This window comes from Triturus cristatus, chromosome 7 (genome assembly GCF_964204655.1).
Source record: "Triturus cristatus chromosome 7, aTriCri1.1, whole genome shotgun sequence".
In the NCBI taxonomy this organism is placed as follows: domain Eukaryota; kingdom Metazoa; phylum Chordata; class Amphibia; order Caudata; family Salamandridae; genus Triturus; species Triturus cristatus.
Genome location: NC_140590.1, coordinates 1582509752 through 1582530713, shown reverse-complemented (window position 1 = coordinate 1582530713; position 20962 = coordinate 1582509752). Strand labels below are relative to the sequence as shown.

Here is a 20962-nt window from a genome sequence, read left to right as displayed (position 1 = left end):
GTGAGGGGCCTGCCACTGGTGCAACTACGGTCAAGCAGCACCATTGCAGATCTTTTTCAGTCGCCTTCAACACTTAGATGGAATCGGATAGGGTCCGATAGCAGTGGAGTCAAAGAGACACAAAGTCCCACTGCAATGCATGCATATGCCTGCTGGCATGATCAGAGAGCATGATTCAGGGTGCTAGTAGGCCCAGATGCCTCAGAATCCTCCTCACTGAGACCCAAAACAGAAGTTGAAACATTGGGATCATAGCCCGAATGTCCTAGACTTCGTGGTCCAACGGAATTTTTTTAAAGCGTACCGTATCCAGGATGATTCACATGAAAGGGAGCCTCTGCAAAAGAGTAAGGTGTGAATTCAGCAGTTTAATGGAGAACCCTAAAGATAATAAGAGATCTGTCTCCACATGGGGGCAGCCCATGACTCACTGGTGTGCTAGCCTTCAACAGCCAGTCAAGGCAGGGGGAAAGAGTAATTCTCTCAACCTTCTAAGATGGGCAGTGACCACCTCCATTAGCTTTGTGAACACCCAGGGGCATGGGTGGAGCTAAAGGGAGCACGGCAAACTGCAAGAGCTCATGACCTCATGAATCGCAGGTAACACCTGAGGGCCCACAGGACAGGCATGTTAAATATTAAAATAAGAGTCCTGCAGATCCAACACCACCATTCAGGTAGAACTTGGGCCAAAGTTAGCATCTTTAATTTGTCTTTGCATTGAAAGGTCAAAAGTCTAGAATAGGACAGCGGCCTCTATCCTTCGGAACAAGGAAGTAACAGGAATAGCAGTCAGTCCCAACTTTCTACGCCAGACCTCTCTCTATAGCTCCTTTGAGAAAAAGTGGTCTAAGTCTAAGACAACCAGCTGATCTTCCAAACAGGCGTTCCACTGTTGGAGGCAGGTGTGGTGGGTCGAAAGGAAAGGCATGGAGTAGCCCCAATGGGAAATCTGCAGGACTCATTTGTAGGAGGTGCTGTTTTGGCATCATTGTAGGAAGTATCTGATCCTGGCTCCACACCAGATGGCTGAATGCTAATAAAGCTGTAATTAAGAGGTTTAGCGGATGTTGCCGGAGGGGCATGGGATTCTATTTTCTATTTAAAATTATTTGTACAGCGCACGTACACCAGCGGTTTCTTGGCGCTAAAAACTGAAAGAGGTCAGAGAAGAAGTCCCGGGTAAGAGGAAAAAAGAGAGACTAAGGTATTAATTAAAGGATTTGGCAAAAAGGTATGCCTTGAGTTGTTTCCGAAATAACAGATATGGGGTTGAAGCCCTGAGTACTGCAGGCAGAGAGTTCCAAAAAGTCGGGGCGAGAGTCGCAAACTTCGAGCCTCCCCATTTCTTTCTTCGGAACCGTGGGACAGTGAGAAGGGATTGGGAAGATGACCTCAGTTCCCTAGATGGAACGTAGGGAATGATCTCCGAGGAGATGAAAGCTGGCGCCGTGCCCAGTCGTGCTTGGAAGGTGATAGATGCAAGCTTAAACTGGACACGGGCCCAGACGGGAAGCCAATGTAAAGCTTTCAAAAGGGGAGTGGTGTGGGAGGATTTAGGGAGTTTGAACACCAGGCGTGCCGCCTGGTTCTGGATCTGCTGCAAACGCCGAAGACTATATGCAGGGATACCTGCATATAGGGCGTTGCCATAATCCAGGCGGGATACGACCATGGCAAGAGTGATAAGTTTTAGGGCATCAAAAGAAAAGAAACGGGACACCTTGCGAATGGTGCGAAGAGCCAGAAAGGAGGAAGAAACCACAGAGCTCACCTGGGAGTGAAGAGTGAGTTGTGAATTGAGCTTGATGCCTAGGGTTTTAACCGAGGTGGAGGGAACAGGTGGGGCACCAAGGGAAGGGGGCCAGAAAATGGGGGACCAGGGGCTGGATGAACCACCCGTCAACACCAGCTCGGTCTTATCTGGGTTGAGCTTAAGATGGTTGTGGTTCATCCAGTCTCGGATGTGAATCATAATAGTTTGAAAGTTGGAGACAGAATCGGGGGAAGAGGAGAGGTTGAACACAAGCTGGAGGTCATCCGCATAATTAAATACGGTGACCTCCATTTGTTGCAATGAAAAAATAAGGGGGGAGATGTAAAGATTGAATAAGAGGGGGGAAAGGGAGGAGCCTTGGGGAACCCCGCACTGAACGTCACGGAAGTCTGCAGTGAAATCACCCAGGCGGACAGCCTGGGTGCGATCCCTCAGGAAGGAGGATAACCAGACCAACGCGGTACCCCCGATCCCCGCCGCCCTGACACGGGAAAGTAAGATGGAGTGGTCCACCGTGTCAAAGGCGGCTGAGAGGTCGAGGAGAACCAGGGCCTGAGGTTGGTTGGTATCCATTCCCTCCCTGAGGTTATCAAGGACTGAGAGCACTACCGACTCCGTGGAGTGTGCGGGGCGAAACCCGGCCTGGCGGGGGGCAAGAGCCCCGTTCTTCTCCACGAAAGAACTCAGGGCGTAGGTGACATGACGCTCGAGTACTTTCGCCAGGAAAGGTAGGAGAGAGATGGGGCGGAAATTGGCTGGAATAGATGGATCGGCACCAGGCTTTTTCAGGATAGGGACTATTACAGCAGATTTAAGTGAGTTGGGTACCACACCCTGGGATAAGGAGCTGTTGAGAAGGTGAAGGGGGGGATCTGGGCAGTTAGAGAAGATATGACGGAGGATATGAGCCGGGCAGGGGTCTAGCGGGGACCCTGATTTAACAAGTGGGATTATGGCAATTATTGATTCCTTAGTTAGAGGTGGGAGGGTGGTGAGATGGTCCTTGGGAGGGGGACACTGAGGGTCCACAAAGGCAGGGGAAGGAGGGGGAATATTGGTTTTAATGGTTTCGATTTTTTGAATGAAGAAATTATTTAGGGAGTGACAGAGTTCCAGAGAAGGGGTGGGTTTGAGAGAGGTTCTGTCCGAGTACGCTAGGTTGTGAACAATCGAAAAGATTTCCTTCGATTTGCTTTCGGCTGCGAGGATTTTTGAGGAAAAGTAGATGGTTTTTGTCTCAAGGATGTTTTTCTTATATAGGGTCAGGATGTTTATAAACTCTAAGCGTAAGGAGGGGCAATAATTTTTCCTCCAAGCCCGCTCCGCACGCCGCACCGCCAGTTTAGTGGCTTTAAGATCTTGATTAAACCACTGGTTGGCGTCCTTCTCTCGTTTGGTTGAGACCCGCTTCAGAGGAGCAATGGTGTCACAGCCTGCAGAGAGCCATTGGTCAATGGCCGTGACCTGGGAGCAGGTAGATAGGTCTTGGAGGAGGGGAGCGGAGGAAGTGAGTATGGAGGATAGACTGTTAGGGTCTACTCGGCCCCATGCTCGAACCCAGGTGTTTTTGGGGAGCGGGGGCTTGATCGGAGGGTGAATGGGAAGAGAAAAGGAAATCAGGTGATGGTCGGACCAGGTGCAGGGTAAGATTGAAAGGGATTCAACGGGACAATTGGAGGACCAGATCTGGTCGAGAGTGTGACCTTTGACATGGGTGGGAGAGTGAATGTGGGGTGTAAAGTTAAGGGAGGAAAGGGTAACTGAGAACTCCTTGGAAGATGGGCATTCGGCTTGGTCAGAAGGCCAAAAATTAAAATCACCCAAAAGTAAAATGGAAGAGTTGTTGACTGTGATAGTAGCCAGAACTTCCAAGAAATCCGGAAGGAACAATAAGGGAGATTGGGGGGGACGATAGATGAGAATACAGGTGAGAGGGGGCGTGATGGAGGTGGTACGGATGGCTAAAAATTCCGTAGTAGCGATATCAGGAAGGGACAGGGGCTGAAAGGGGAGGTCGGTTCGAGCGATGACCGCCACCCCACCTCCAGCTTTGCCATTAGCCCGGTCGGCACGAATAGCATAATATGGAGCTGGTAGAGTAGCCAATAAGGTGGGGAGGGAGTCATCGCGGAATTGTGAGAAACGCAGTCCCTGATTGCCAACCAGTTGTCTGCTGGACCCACGGCCTGACCTTAAAAAGGCTGGGAAGCCGTTATTGCAGGTAGCGAGGCTGGAGCTGTCGATATGCCGGTCCCCAAGCACCTGGCAACTCCTCTAGAAGGGTGAGATTGTTTTGGGGATACCCGATTGGAGATGAGAGATTCAGAGAAAATCCCACAGCTTAGCTTTCTTTAAAATGTTCCAGAGTCAAAAGCTAACAGACGGAAGCGGTCCAAACACATGTCCATTAAGGACGCATGGATGTCCCTGAGAAGCCTGTGGATCTCATCCATGCATGGTGCCAAAGCATCACACTAGATCCCATAGCCAGCTCATTAGTGTGGTGCCCAGGCCTAAGAGGATTTCAAATTTGGCGCATTCCAACCATCTTTAATGGTTTGCGGTAATCAAGGTGGTAGTTCTGCTGGCACCACAGAATAGATCTCATCCGCCATGTCCCAAAATGTGTGGAAAAACACCGACCTAGTTGACAGCTCACATTAACGGACATCACAGCAAGACTGGCTAAAAGAATATATGCTTGCCAAAAGAATCCACTTGTCTCGACTCCCTATTAGAGGGAGTGATTGAAAAGCGTTAGAGTTTTCCTTCCTGGTGGACGTCTGTACCACCAAGCTAACAGATGTGGTTGCAGAGTCAAAACAGATCATGGGTTGCCTCAAGCAGGTCTATGGGGGCAGGTGACTTCTCAGTTGACTGGGGATCAGAGCATTGCTTAGCCCAAGTGCCCAACACTGTGTCAAGTAACAGCTTGACTGAAAGGTAAGAGGATCGATCAATGCCTGTCCATACAGTAGTATCTCAGTGAAAATGTTTGTTTTAACCTCCACAGTGGGAAGGTGAAGGGCCAGGACCTCAGCAGCCCTTCAGAATACTGCTGTGAAGGAAGTAGTCTCCTCTGTTGCTCGTCCAGTGGTGGAAACCAACACAGAGTTGGGGAGATGTCAAATCCATTAGCCTCATATAAATAAACGTCCGAGTTGCCTGCCTCTTAAGTATGGGCAAGTTCTTCCCCGTCCCTTTGATTGTCATCTACATAAGGCTGGCTCCGATAACAGGCCAAGCCAAAAAGCTAGTACGCTGTATGTGTGCACTCACGCATAGTGGGACTGTGTTTGAGTCAAATGGATTCAGTATGGACTGTAGCACATCAAGATCTGGGCATTGCCTCATTCGAAGTCAACCCAAAACAGGCTTGGATAGAACAAAAGGTTGAATGTTCTCCTATGGTGTGGGTGCCGATATTGATGAACAATAGGCTGGTTTGGGTTTCAGCACAGTCAGACGACGGTGCAAAATCGGAGATTGGCAAACCCATTGGTTGTAACATGATTGGAGGGCCTTGAAGATCCCTGGGGCCTTAAAGCCCAAAGAGGTGTAGCATGTCACAAATGGACACAGGATCTCGGGATGCTTCTGGACCAAAGATGGAATTGGCCCCTTTCATGAAAGAGACTGATGGAGCAGGTAGTGCAAAATTTTGTATACCTCCACTATTTTTGCATGAAAATACTAATTATATAATCTATTAATTATAATATTATTAAACGAGTTTTGCATGTATAATAGCCAACATTATTAATACTAAAATACATATGGGATTTGCTAATTGCATGGCTAAATAATTCTTATAGCTAAAAACTGTACGCATATTAACAATAGTATAAGTGGTAATAGAATACTGCATGATATATGTTGCTTTGTGATATTGAACCCATGAGGAGGATCGAAAACGGTGAATATAATTGCTTTAAATGTCGCTATATGCTAGATAAATACAAGCACATAGAGGGATTAGCAAGGGGTTAACATTAAGATCACCAATTCCATGAATTAATTATTCTTTTGCGTTTGTTTCGCTTAAGTTGGCGCTTGGGCCTAAATCCAATATTGCCGCTGTCGTCACACGCAGAAGTGGCTACTGTCTCATGAGGCGCAAAGTGAGCTGCGCATGTGCAAGAGATCTCCTAAACCTCGTAGCGACCTTTGCACAGACTGTCCCCGGTCAAGGAGACAAAACGGGATACTCGTCAAGATACGGGAACAATCAACCTTACAGTAAACCGGAACAAGCCAATACTTCGTTAACCAATGACCACACCCCTCGAACTGTACTGAAAATCTTGGGATAGTGGTCGTACGATCTCAACCAGCCAATCACGACTGCTCTAAAGTTTAAATTTGTATCTTCTATAATTTATTTTATTATAAAAAGGCTAGTAGAATAGGGAGGGTTAACTCTTACCCACTTACCGACCTACCTACTACAGCAGTGACAGCGGTTGATGATACGCCTTTTCTGAAGATCCAGATGCTGCCCGACCGCTTGATGACTACAAACTTATTCTAAAAATCCACAGGCTATGATATATGCTTGCACGATTTCTGGTCCTTTGATAAATTGGGACTGTAGCGTGCTGAGCAGAGGACTTTGAGCTTGGGCCTGCTTTTCGGACAATTTACGACCAATTTTGGTTATGCAGAGTCAATGAATTAGAGGACTTCAAATAGCCAGATTAGGCCAATATGATGTTCTGCGATTTATTTGAATTGATCTAAAACTCTAAACTTTGACGAAACAAATGCAAATAATAATCTTTATGAAAATTTAGATAAACAAATATTGATTAACAAGAAACATGAGTTTGTGGTTTCATTAAGAGAAATAAGGATTCTGAGTCTTAAATTGTGTTTTAGCTGGTTCTAAATCACCATCAACCAATCCAACTAAAATGGTCCATTGACCAAGTGGGTGGAGTGCCTTGATGTTTGAGACTAGGGATCTATAGGCGAAGGATATTAATGTATATTTTGTAAAATAACTTCTCTCCCTATAGATTATATAAGGTATTTCTCCCCACATGTCCAGCGCTTGAATTACTCATCCCTCCTGTGTGTGCAGACTTGTGAGAGAGACGTATGAGTGTTGGTGTTATGGGTCCCACCAATGATTGCGTGTGTGAATGAGTTAGTGTGATGCAGGGAGGGCATCGGTAAATGTTATTCCCCATTCTTCTCGGTCTTCCGCTGGATCAAGACCAAGAGGCACAGTGGCCTCGTCGCACCTTCTCCAAAGAGTGGGAGGGTGGAACCAAATCCTGTGTGGACTTTGTGTTTCTTCTTTGACTTATCCAAAGACTTCAACTGCGAAGAAGATTAGCTCCGGGAAAGACTTCCTCGTGATCTCAGATGGCTTTCTGGTTGTCTGGGTGCAGTAGTCACAGTCCTTCGTGTTGAGCAACAAACCCAAGCACCAAAGGCACACCTCATGGGGATCTGTCAAAGACATCTGTTTGTGACTGATCCTACAAGTCTTAAACACTATAGTCTTAGGGACTAACATCCCTTACACACTGGAAACTGTTTTTAGAAAGTAAACATTCACTTCAACGAGTGAAGAAAAAAAAGACCAGAGGACCCCCGGATCTGCATTTGAGGACACAGAAAGAAAGGAACTGACATTAGCACGCACGGGTGGCGCTTATATGTGGCTCCATTTGTTACTTCCAGAGAGGAATGGTATTGATGTGGAGTCGCACAGGAGTACTATTTTGAATTTTATAGATTCAGTGTGGCCTCTGGCGATATGCGCAAGGTGAGGACTCTGCGGTTAGGAGTATCCATCAGCACTTTGGATCATTACTGGCACATATCAATTCAACACCAGTATTCTTTTTCCAGTACCACAAAACGTAGAGCATAATGTATCTTCCTTCCCCTCTCTGGTAGGAGCAATAGCAGTACCTTGGGATGCCAAAGTGTCACTACAGCAAACATAATTGTCAAATCCCATTAACCACATTGAACCCCTAATAGTATAGTAAATACGTCTCAAATGCATTATCATTTGTAGTGCCCCCAATTTCTAGCTCAGAGCTCGAAAAGTACGCAATTCAACCAAAATATTCAATAGCAAAAACACTTTGTACATTGCACTTAACATTTTATTTCAAACGCATCTATACCAGCCCTTGGCATGTATTTTTAAACCTTACCTTTGTTTCTCCAATTCATTTTTTATTTCCTCTGGAAAAAAAAAAAGTACATTCAGTTTTTAATCCAATGTTATGTCATCACTGATTTCAACAGCTTTAAAAATATAAACCTTTGGCGTCACAATTATCTTAAACTCGTTACACTTTGGGCGAAATAGAAAATAGTAAAATAGGCTGTCAAAATAACCGTCCAGTTTATCACCAATTGATTTACAAGCAGCAGCTTGTGTCCCTCAACCCTGCACACAAATCCTGTACCCCACAGTCCAGTATCGGTGCAATCACTAGGGATTCAGCCGCTTTAGACTCCCAAATCATCCCAAAGCAACAGCTTCTCAAATCATTTCAGTATTAGTTTGCACCCAGTAATCATCATAGAATGAGCTACAAAGGCTCGCATAATTCTAGTATGCATGGCATCACACCCCATCGAAATGAAGTCTTGAGAAATGAAGAATAAATAATGTATGCAAATTTAAAGGACTACCCGACTGGAAGAAAAAAAAAATATGTACTAGGAATTAATCTGTGTCACATTATATGATGATTACTGGGTGCAAACAAATACATAAATCAACCACCCAGTGTATGTTCCGAACAATAAATGCATTGCTTAAATTTTGCGCCATTTCGGATTTGACTATACTCGAATTAATGGACTCCATTTCACAAGAATAACAAAGTTTTTTTTTTTACTTACTGCAAACATTGATACAATCTGACCACTCCTATTTGATAGACAATACAAGTGCCTATAATCTACCTTTCCTTTTCATGTGTTATAAAAGTGCCAATCCTCTTTCAAAACTATTATTTCTAAAAAAAGAAAAAGTTTGAAGACTTGAAGTAAACTACCAGTAACAGGTTTGGGGAAAAAAGCGCAGAGCATTCAATCCAGTGTGCTGCACTTCAAGGGAGGGAGAAAAACAGACGATTCCCATGAAAAATTCTACTGCACCCCCCAAAGAAGCATAAATATAGTTTAGCTCATCCGATTTCCGTGGCAAAGATGGGCGCGAGCAGAGAAAGGGTCAACCTAAGGTCACTTAAACAATCATGGGCGTCCGCAGAAATTTTTCCAGGGGGGGGGGCGAACCTGGCAAATGAAGGGGCGTGGCTAATGTTAATCAACAGGGGCGGGGCTAAAATGGCAGACAATCGGGATCGGGTAATGTTCGGGCCAACCTGAGAAAAACAAGCACTGGCATAGCCAATAGGTGTCGCCTTTGGGACCTTATGACTGACTCACTGACTGAAGAACTTGTGCAGCGCACTTTTGCCGAGGCGTCTTGGCGCTGGGTAAGTATGATGCCGGCAGTATAAGTATTTAGTTCTGCAGCAGGTCCCAAAGGCGAGACCAATTGGCTATGCCAATGCTTGTTGTTATATCTGGGCATGTTGAGAGGCTAGGGGACTGGGTCTCGATGTCGGGTTGGGAGCACAGCAATGACCTACTCAATTTGAATGCATAGGTAATATAACCGGAGGGGTGAAATGAAAGGTTCACTACCAGGAATAACAGGAAGGTAGAAAGTTAGGCTGGTTAGAAAGGTAAGGAGGGGTAGAGGCAGGCATGGTGGTGAGGGGAGAAACAGATGCATGCTAGGAGAGCGCTGTGAGGGAGGGAGGCAAAATGGGAAGAGGCACTGAAGGTAGGTCGGGTAAAGACCGTAGTGAGGCAAACAGAAGGGTAGCGAGGGGTGAAGGGTAGACAAAGAAGTGAGGTGTAGAAGAAAAAGATTCAGGAGCAGAGGCAGGTAAATCAAAGCTGGAGAGGGGAGAATAACGCAGTCGCAGAAAGTGAGGGGGCCAGGTAGAGAGAGGGAGAGGTGTGTCATAGACAGGTAGAGACAGCTGAGGAACAGGGAATAATAAAGACTGAGGTAGACAGGTGAGGTAGAGGAGTGCGTTGATCTAAAGGAAGTGCAGAGATGTGTCACAGATGTTACTGAAGAGGAAAAGAAGTAGAGATATTGAGAAAGAAGTAAGGCACTAAAAGAAGTAAGGGGGTGAACAGAGGTAGAACGAGTGGAAGGGGAGAGAACACGTAGAAGATGAATGGCAGGGTAAAATGAGCGATCAGGCAGTGAGTGTGAGGAGTGGGATACAGAGGGATATGTGGCAGTGAGCGCGAAGTGCGGGGTACAGAGGGATATGTTGTGGCAGTGAGCACAAGGTGCGGGGTACAGAGGGATATGTTGTGGCAGTTAGCGCAAGGTGTGAGGTACAGAGGGATATGTTGTGGCAGTTAGCGCGAGGTGTGGGGTACAGAGGGATATAAGGCAGTGAGCGCGGGCAGGGCTGGCCTTAGCGCTCGTGGCGCCCAGTGCGACAATGCTTTTTGGCACCCCCAATGACCACCTCCACTACAGGTTCTTCATAACCATCCTTTCACAGCGCCCCTCAAGCCTCCGTAACCATTCAGTCTCAGGTGCATTTAATTCATTTTATAGCGCCACTCCTATCAGTGTAAGGTGTCAGAACACTTTACATCACACAGATTACATAGAGACAATCAATCATAAGTGTGTAAATCAGTGCATAGGAAATGTTACATAAGAGGACAAGAAGGTGTAGGAGTCACAGGTCATCCGTACAGGTAGGCAGGATAGTTTAAGAGGGCTTGGTCAGGAGAATCAGAAACCTAGAATTTAAAACCTAGCACCATGGATGGGGGGTTCTCTTTATTAATAAGAATGGATTTCTACCCAAATTAACCCATTTTGCCACATTAGGATAATGAAAAACTGGGGGGAAATCATAACGCCATAGCCCAGTTTGCATGCATCTTTGATAACAGTTACTTGCTCACTGTTCCACATTAGGATTTTAACTCATAAAGAGTTATCAACAATATGGTCTCTCTGACAAGTGTGACCCACTGACCTATTTACATTACATTATACGCACTTTGTGAGCTGCACGTTCTTTGCAGCAAGCATAGTAACCCTCAGCGCTACCTTAGGATGAGTAGAAACTTCCATTACACAAAACTTTGATCTCTCCCTCTCTCTCTCTAAGGAAGTGCATTAATCACTGCAGTCTAAATTTTTATTGGTGGCTGAAAATTTCTAGGAGTCCAGGAAAGAAGCAGGTGCTTTTAAAATCATCATATTAGGGCACCCTACACGAAGTCAGCACCCGGTGCGGTGGCACCGGTCGCACCGCCCTAGAGCCGGCCCTGAGCACGGGGAGTGGGGTACAGGGGGATATGAGGCAGTGAGCACAGGGAGTGGGGTACAGGGGGATATGAGGCAGTGGGGTGCAGGGGGATATGAGGCAGTGAGCACGGGGAGTGGGGTACAGGGGGATATGAGGCAGAGGGGAGTGGGGTGCAGGGGGATATGAGGCAGTGAGCACGGGGAGTGGGGTACAGGGGGATATGAGGCAGTGGGGAGTGGGGTGCAGGGGGATATGAGGCAGTGGGGAGTGGGGTGCAGGGGGATATGAGGCAGTGAAACACAGCGTCGGGACGTCCTGCCAGACATGATAGGGTGCATACTGGCAGATAGATATGTTATTGACACGAGTCTGTGTACGTTTTAGTGGGATCTGAAATCCGGGCTATGCTGCAACCCCAATTTTTGACTTGGGAGAATAATGCATCGACTCCCCCCAGAACTTCATTCAGAAGACCCCTTGCTCTTAGGCTACACAGTGTTAAAAAGAGGTATTTGTGTCCAGACCTAACCACTCGTACTTGTGGCGCGCAGCTCAAACTGGCTGTTGTCATTCTGTTTGTGATAATCAGCCACAGACAGGATGACAATGGGCGGGAGGGGCTGCGAGGAGGAGTGCGAGGCGCCCCATCAGGGAGTTGAGGCCTCTGACAGGGAATAGCTCTGCTCCCTGCAGGGCCCGTAATTACTGACAAAATGCGTCTGTAAAAGCATGCGTGGCCGCAGGGGGGGCAAGGAGGAGCACTCCAGGGGGGGGCAAGCGCCCCTCCTTGCCCCCCCCTGCGGACGCCCATGTAAACAATACCAACCTTCACGAGTAACACGTCCCTAGGCACCCATGGCATACCTCATAAAGCAATCCTTCATATGTACAAGTATCCAATCAGTGCTTCCTACGAGCCCAACAGCCTTCGCATTGTCGGGCTGCATTATCTCTTGTACCTACTGACCAGATGATATTTATTTTTTTGCCGCTGCTGCATTATGCTGTTGTCAAACCAGTCTACTGTGTTAAGCGGCAATTTATGAGGTATTTATAAGTACACACTTTTTCGAACCCCGTCATTAGAAAAAGCACATTCGCCTACTTGCGCTAAGTACCAGCACTCTGGTTTACACACAGCCTCAGAACATAGTTGTTTAAATACAATCGCTAGGTACGATGAAGGTGTAATGTGGCAGGAATTCATCTGCGTAGTGTCTTTTTTCTGCCCGCGTGGAACGAGCACCAAGGTGGAAGGCAGGGATACATATCTCTACTTTTGTTAAATAAATTAGAAATAACTTTAGTACAAAAAATGGATGCATAAAGCGAGTCACCCCACTTTGGGGGGGAAATGTGAAGAGTGACAATGACGTAGGTGATGGTTGGCGACAAGGCATTCTGGAGGTAAACCGTTTTCATCTACAGTCACCTCTGGATGAGAATCCATCTCTTTTACTTCTCTGTGGAAGCGACATTCGCCAAGGGACAGCCATATACAAGGGAATCAACATTTCAGTTGGTTCCACATAGTTTATTTTTAGTGCTTAATTTGAGCCGGTGGTTGCCGGAGGGTGGCAGCAACACGTATTTTTAGGGGACCGGCACTTATTATTTATTCCTCATCAGACATTAACCACGGGCAAGAGAGGGGAAGCACACAAAGTGGAAGGGAGTTACAAGACAAATACGTAACAAGCATTGAAAATGCAATATGTCTCGTCTTTGATTAAGTTAAAGCCATTTGCTTTGCTAATGATATTCTATAGCAACTTAATGAAAGGCGAGACCTATTGCATTTTTAATGCTTGTTTATATAGCACAGATGTCAACCCGCAGTGAGGAAAATATTCCTCCACTTTTGTACCCCGTAATTAAACTTTGTGGAATGCTGCATAATTAATGATGTGCCCAATTATAGTTGGCTGAACAAGAGTGGCCACGCTGGAATCCAGATAAACAGCAGAGGCGTCTGGAGTGTTGCACACCGTGGCCACAGTAAACAGAAGGCACACCGTTGGTGCACAGGGACACGTGCTCAAGCGCATATGGATAAGTGATCTTGCAGCATAAAACCGGAGTTCGAACCCCAGCTTTGGTAGTTGAGCAAACGACAACCGTGATGCCGGGCATTTTTCTCCATTCAGAGCAGTGACATATTTACATCCTGAAAATATGTCTACATCAGCAGTACTTTCAGTGTAAGGGTGCAATAGGGATATTTATAGAGCAGCTGATTTTGCAGCGGAAGATCGGAGGTACAGTTTTGGCGCATAAATAATCTGAGAACACGGGATTATCGGCGAATCATCCATCTCCCCGTGTAAAAACACATGTACTGGAGCAACAGTGGCCATCGAGGGTGGCAAGCCTCGAAGCTGGCATGGTAGTACCGGAAAGGCTAAGTGCGTAGCTACAGTTAGAGCAGCAGGTGCAGTGACACCGATGCCAAAGCCATGAGGGGCCATTGAACCCTGCCCCCCCCCTCCCCACTAGCAATAACCAGACGCTGTACCAGCTATGAATGGCTATTGCAGTATACTGAAAATGTCATTCACTTTCAGCTAGAAACCCCTTTATTACTGTTTTACTTTTACCAAGCATTTTCCTTTTATTCTGCAGCAGTTTGCAGCTACCACGGAACTCAGTACATTAACACCTAAAACTAGCCATGCTGCTTAGTCGCCCTCTAAATAGCTGAAGGCACAAAATCATTTTTGACACATTACTCTCGTAAGGTTGTGTAGTAAAGTTCGTGTGCGTTAAAAGACATGCTGTAATGCATTAACGCCCTAGCTCTAATTCTCAAGCACTTAAATGCAAGGCATCACTTAAACGTAAGTTAATGTAATGCAGCAACTGGGTAAACTCCAATGCAGCAACAAACTTCACACATACAATAATGAACCCTGCTCTCCGTCTCTCTCTCTCTCTCTAATCCTTTCACCCTCGTGGTCCCCATTCAACACTGCCGCCCTCTCCCCGACCCACAACCCTCCTGCCATCGATCCTGCGCACCCCACGCTCCGCATGTCCCCATCCCTCTGCCCCCCACCTCGCTGCCTCTCAGCGCCATCCTTCTGCCCTCTGCCACCCTCCTGCTCGCCTCTCACTCCTGACAAGCCAGGGCAGCACCACGACCACGGATGGCACAAGGCAGAAGATGTCAAGGGTGAAACACGCACGCACATGTATGTGACCACAGCACCACGGAAAGGCAATTCAACCACGGACGCCAATCTGATGACAAAAATAACAGAAGAAAAACAAGCATTGGCATAGCCAATAGGTCTCGCCTTTGGGACCTTATAAGTGTTTAGCCATGCAACAGTTAATGTTGTTGCAGTAAGGATATTGTGCTGCATAACTAAACACTTATAAGGTGCCAAAGGCGAGACCCATTGGCTATGCCAATGCTTGTTTTAAGTTGTGCGAGTAAAATACAGATGAGCCGCCCACGAACCGAAAAGGAATAAAAAAGCAGCCAAGAAGCTGAGCTGCACTAAATGCAAGAGGCCACGATCTAGCCTTTACAATTGGACCGATATCCGGACTCGCCCAGAGGCGGATACAATGTCTTTTGAGTTCAATCGACTGCTCTTTATTATAAAATACTGTGCCATAAAATGTGGTCACAGAGTAGCACAAGGCCAGACAGAAAATACCATTAACAGGCAGAATGAAGGAACACAGTGCCATACCGCAGAAACTGCGTCCTAAGCCCTCTAGGGGCATACAGGGGAGGGCATCAAGTGCTGGATACTGGCCAAAACCCTCACAATAACAGAATCCAGCGACAGCCTCCGGAGACCGTGGCACCGGCTCTTCCCGCCATAATTGAGTTCTTTGCTGTACGATGAAAAGTGGAATCAATTAGTCATGCCCTTAAAACGAGAAATGCGCGAAACACAAATGAATTACATTACGAGCATGCATGTGTTCCAGGCACTTGCAAGGCTGCCAGGAGACTCCGTGATAAGATACGAGAGCAGAACGACAGAGCTGCTTAACAGGAGAGCGAGCCCTTCTTAAAGTGGTCAATGACTGCATTATGTAGGACAGCGAGATTAGGACGAGGGGTCGCACTGATCTCTAGAGGGGGCGGGGAAACGTCAGGCGCACCCACCAGCTTTATGTTCATTCTTATGTGGTGTTTAATGTTTATAGTTCACTTGCTGCAGGGTGCCTGCTGACGTAAATAAGCAGGAGGATTTCCTTAGGTGCCACTCGGTCTGAAATATATATTATTGGCCAAAAGCAAATAAATAATACAAAAAAACATGTAATTTACAAGGATAACTCCAATGCTTGTTGAAGATTCCGACTCTTGCTTACTTTCACCAGCGACAGACGCCACGTACACATCAAGTCACGAAAGCAAGCACACACGAACCATGTTTTGAAAAGGAAGGAGGGAGATGCGAGCAGAGCATTGGTGTGCACTTTCGCGGCCGCATTGATGTTCTCAGTGGCCGCGCGGCTCACTGAGAACATCAAAGCGGCTTTAAAGTGATCACGCAGGCATGCACGCGCCCGGCGCACATGCACTGTAGCTAGAGGCCTGAAAAGCCACTAGTTTGCACTTCCAAATCCCGCTTACTAAAACTCTCGCCAGAGCAGCGCTAAAGCGCAAGCTCAGGCGAGACCTAACAAGCTCCAACGGGAATAAATTGCCTCGCTCAAAACACGAAACTGAAACCAGAAAGCAATGGCCAGGTCACGAGCCTGAAAGTGGTGAAGGCGGGTCTTGTGCAGATGAAGGAGCAAGACTGACAAACAAATGGGAAGGGGCGGGGGGGGGGGGAGAGAGCGAGAAGGCATCGGACTGCGGGGGGGTTTAGAGGAACGGGAAGAAATTGCCTCGCAAAACTGAAACGAGCCAGCAGCTGTGTCTCTGAGAGAGACCGAGCGAAGGGTCCGCTCAGGGAGCGAGACAGAGGGAAGGGGAAACAAATAGTGCTTACCCAGTAATTAAAGGCCACAGTATCATGCTGCCAGTAAAAGATCAAATCCCGGTGGGCGGGGCCAAAAGGAGACAAGGAGGGACTAAGAAGCCTCCTTTACAATCAAAATTCAGTGTTTTCCATCTAAGCTGACGCTAGCCAATTACAAAGATGGGCGGGGCTTCAACTCCGCCTCCGAGAGCTTTGGAATCTGTATTGATTCCAAGAAGCTCTCGGATGCCGAGAGTAGCGCATGCGTGCTGCTTTCGACAGCAGAGACCTAAAAATGGTCACAAGGGCAGAAAGCAGGAAACTGAAAGAGTGAGATAAAAGGGAGTGTCTGATGGTGAACGGCAGAGCGGGCGGTATTCGGAGCGCCGCCATCAAATGGCGTAGCCTGCGGGTTTCCGAGCACAGCTTTGGGCACCGACACTCATTCTATTACAAATTAAGCACAGATTTCGACAGGTCATAAAATACATTTCAAGAACGCTTACAAGCAAATATGGTTCGAATATTGGAAACCAGGAAAGACAATAAAGTGCTTGTAGGAACATTTGACCTTAGTTCCTTGGCGCCTTCCCTGCTGATGTAGCAGCATACACATAGATTTACAACAAAATGTACTCCTTTACCAGCATCAGGCGGTTTAAAAAAGGTCGTCGTAGGACATGTGTACATGCGTAATCAGTACAGGTTTAAGAACTTTCTTCCTTGTAAAATATGCAAACAGGCATGTTACAAGGACAGCTTGTGTGATAAAACGCTAACTTATTGGCTCAGATTTTTGGAGCACCCAATCTGCTGGGCAAGACACAATCTGGAAAGAGGGTCAAGCGATTCCTGTAATAGGGGACATACATATAAAGAAAATCGAATTCAATGGGCGAATTACTTTTAAAAAGCTATAAAAGTCAAACATGGTGTTTCAGCAGCCCCAACGCTTCTTGTTCCGATTGTGCAACTTAATAAACAAGCACTGGAAAGCCAACTGGTCTGGCGTTTGCTGCCAGACTTGGCCAGACTTGGCTTTGTCGATGCTTTATTTTGATTATTTTTTGGCTAAACATTATTGTTGGGGAAGCTGCCGGGCCCTCGTCAATTGCAAAGAAAACACAGGCTAAAGCGATGATTTGAGACTCATAGTAGTGCCTGCGCTGAAGGTAACTGTTGTGTGGGGTGTGCTCCTTGTGAATGTGCAGATTGCCGCTCCCAGAGAAGTTAGACAATGGCAGGAGTGGGCTGCTCTGTTTTTTTATACTATAGTGGGTGGAAGAAAACAATTAATAACACAATAAAAGACCAATGGATGAATACGACCGGATGAAATCCTCATTTAAGTACTTTATAAGTATGGTTTTAGTAATATCGAAATGTCTTTGCTAGTGTGCAGGATTGGTCAGAGCAGCAGCCAAACCGGCACAATGTATCCAGCTTAATAACGTCCCACACAAGTGAGGTGGTGACTGTCACGACTGAAAAACCACAGTGCCCACTTAATTCTGTCCTACGTACAGTGCCGCAAGCTCTCCATGGTTACAAAACTTAAAACTGAGCTCGGAATTTCAGAACATTTAATGAACTTCTCTTCCACCGGCAGCTTTTTTTTAAATAAAAAATTTGTATTTCAGTAAAATAAACACAAAGCTACCATCCAAGACAGGGCACACATTTAAGAATCAAAACGCCGAAGTCTCTTATAAGTACCACCATATTTATTGTTCACACATCAATTTCCAACTCCCAGCTTTTTGTTTCACCACGATCATTGCAGTCAACAACATCCACTTGCATAATGCAAGACCAAGGGAAGTCCTCCCTGCACCACACACCCTTTGATGTTTATGTTGGTGTCAAACTGGGTGTTCCAACACCCTACAACAATCTAGCCCTGCCTTCCATTTCACGAGCTTATGTCTCGTCCAGGACTCAGGGATATTGCACAGCAGTGACGATTGGCAAACACCACACCCAATCCTAGGAACAACTTAGAACTATCTACAGCTTTTTGACAACAAACCCAGACACATGCCTAGCCAAGCAGATCTTCAAGAGTTAATCTCAAACTACCAACACTGCTGTTTGAATGAAAGACATCTGACAGCCAGTGGGAGGCGAATGAAACAGGGAGTTGGAAGAGTGGGACAGGTCTTAGGGCCTCATTTAGAATTTGGTGGAGATAGGGTTTACTGCCATAAATTGGCAGGGCACCTGTACCACCAGACTCGCGGTTCTCCCACTCTATTTAGAGTCGGGGGAAGGACAGAGTTTACACTGGCCGAGGCTTCGCTGGTTCCACCAGTGTAAACCTTGTACCTGTTTACCAAAGAGCCACCAGTTCACAGTGAGACGTATTTCACCCAGTTGAAGGTGGGGCAATTATCACTGATTTTGCCTAACAGTATCGGACACTGGCAGAGAAAATGTTGAATGCCCTTAAGTGTGAGGAGAAAGCCCATGGCACATTTTGGTAGTTTATTTCCTTAATACAAATAAGCCTGCAGAGTGGGCACGCTCAGCAAACCCACAATCCCTCCTGAGGCTCCCTCCACAGGTAGGAAATAACCATAACAGCGGTGTTTGTCACACACTGAAGTTCATTTACCGTCTATGAACCTGGATTATAATGCCCGGAAAGAAGTACGCTGCAAGAATTCTGTAGCCAGAAAATGACTTGTAAGAACGCCAAGAATCTGGGGTGGTGGCTTTTAGACATATTGTGAAGTATTTAGCACTGTAAGAGGTACTGTAATTTTGAGGGGCATGACCCTTTAAGGGTCAAATGCAATTTCATAATATCATCTAAAATATTTTTCAATCTGCCCTATGTATATATTTGCAAAAAAGTGAATAGTATTTCGTATGGGTGTGCAATAAACACACGTTTATCTTTTTTTAAAGAAAAAACAGTGGCTGGACAATCCATTATTGAGAATTACCATTGTGTGCCAGCAAATGGTGATTACAAGCCCACACCACCTCCTCTGAGTAGGCCTTGGACTGCTCTGTTATCCCGACGAGGCAAGTGCTACCATGGGGGGCTTGGTTCCCAGTAAGTGGCAATTGTGGACCTATTACTTGCGTAGGCCTCACATCCTGCACAACTACTAAAACAATTTCCTACAGTACCTACCTTGGTAGAATCTGCCAAGTCACCGAAATATCTATTACATTTCAAACGGACAACTTGGCACATTATTAACAGATCATTAAGCCTTTTATTCCATGTGATTGTTCCCATTCTGCTACCCAAGAACTGCTGTTATCTAATGATCATGGTAAAAAATGCTGTTAAGCGTTTCTAAATCTAGACCTCTACTTTTATGAGGCATTTTTCAAGTAGCTGCTGTTAACCCATTTTTAGCGCAGGAACATCCAATCTTACTACATCTTGAAGTTGAGCAATTGCTGCCACTGAATTTTCCTTCGCAGTTTAGGTTGGATATCTTACTCAACAAGAAACATTTAAAAACCCTCTCCACATCTTGCACACAGACTGATAATAGCTGGTGGCTCGGATTCCAACAGGAGCATAAGTACAAGCGAATAGCCATTTGTAAAGGCTACCAGACTCAGAAGCGGTCTTAGGCGATTTCAAAACAGGGCCTCGTTTCTGGATTTTGTTCAATTTTTCTTTACTGAGCGTGGTACCTCTTGCCAGATTTAGGATGGATTTGAAACTAATTTGTTTGCCATTTGCCTGTGCCTGAGGTTTAGGTTTCTTTAGTGGTTTGCGATACTGATTATATACTTACTATTTTGTATTTCATGCTGGTCAGCCTTAAAAAAAGCCAACAATCGCAACGTTTGCACGCAAGTAAAAAAAAAAAACCGGAATAAAAAGGGATGCACATTGGTTACCCAAGATGAGCTTAACGTGCAATGCTCAATGGCCAGTATCGCTAGTTAAACCTAGAAATGTCATGCCAGGTTATGAATGTGCCTTCCTATCTGGTTCCTTAATTAGGTCATCAACTTTCAGTAAAGCAAAAACAAAAGCCAAAGTGACAGAATGACCAAATTAACACCTTCATTTTTAACCTTCATGTTTAGTTGGATATAAGAAGTGAACTGGTAAGCAACCACGAAACAGAGCTAGTTTAACAGGAGATCAGAAAGAATTTACAGTATTCAATTAATAATAATCTAAACACAGTTTAATTCACATGATTTTGATCGTAGTGTTTGGCACCGTGGAATATGCTAACTGGACCCGTACTAAACTGCAATGGAAACACTATTGTTTGACTAAGTTGTTACCAATTTGTGAAAAAGTGTATTTCAATCTATGTTATGCTATGTTATATTGATTTGTATAGTGCACTAATCACCAGAGAGACTATCCAGGCGCTTGGGCAGGTGTGTAGGTTTGTGGTCCCCAAGATGCTTATACGAAAAGTCAGGTCTTCAGCTTATTGCGGAACTCAAGAAGTGAGAAGGCTCTGATGTGTTGAGAGAAGTCGTTCCATGTCTTGGGTGTGATGTAGGAGAATGAGGGACCTCCAGTTTTGCCTTAGCGGATGTGGGGAATGTGCGCAAGAGTGAGCGAGGTGTCTGGTGGGTTGGTGAAAGTGCATGCAGCTGTTCAGGTATTCTGGTCGTATGTTGTTCACGACTTTGTATGTGTGCATGAGAAGTTTGAATTGGCTGCGCTTGTGAATGGGGAGCTAATGAAGCTCCCTGAGGTGCAGTGGAATGTGGGTGCAGCATGAGAGGTCAAGTAGAAGTCTTGCAGCAGTGTTCGGGATGGTCTGGAGTCTTCGTAGAAGTTGTTTGGAAACTTTGGCGTAGAAAGTGTTGCTGTAGTCCAGTCTGCTGGTGATGAGTGCTTGCTTGACGGTCCGCCTCTTGTTCTGAGGCAATCATGTGAAGATTTTTCCAAGCATGCGTAGGATGTGGAAGCA

General features: G+C 45.9%; 1 protein-coding gene across 2 annotated transcripts in view; it reads right to left on the bottom strand.

Moving 5' to 3' along the window:
• The window catches only part of ARFGEF2 (ARF guanine nucleotide exchange factor 2), a 629301-nt gene that overhangs the window by 536904 nt on the left and 71435 nt on the right, over positions 1-20962 (bottom strand). For both annotated transcript variants that reach the window (XM_085619427.1, XM_085619428.1), the window contains exon 2: positions 7954-7984. In XM_085619427.1, the coding sequence (XP_085475553.1) occupies positions 7954-7984 (31 nt within the window). The remainder of the gene's footprint in view (positions 1-7953; positions 7985-20962) is intronic.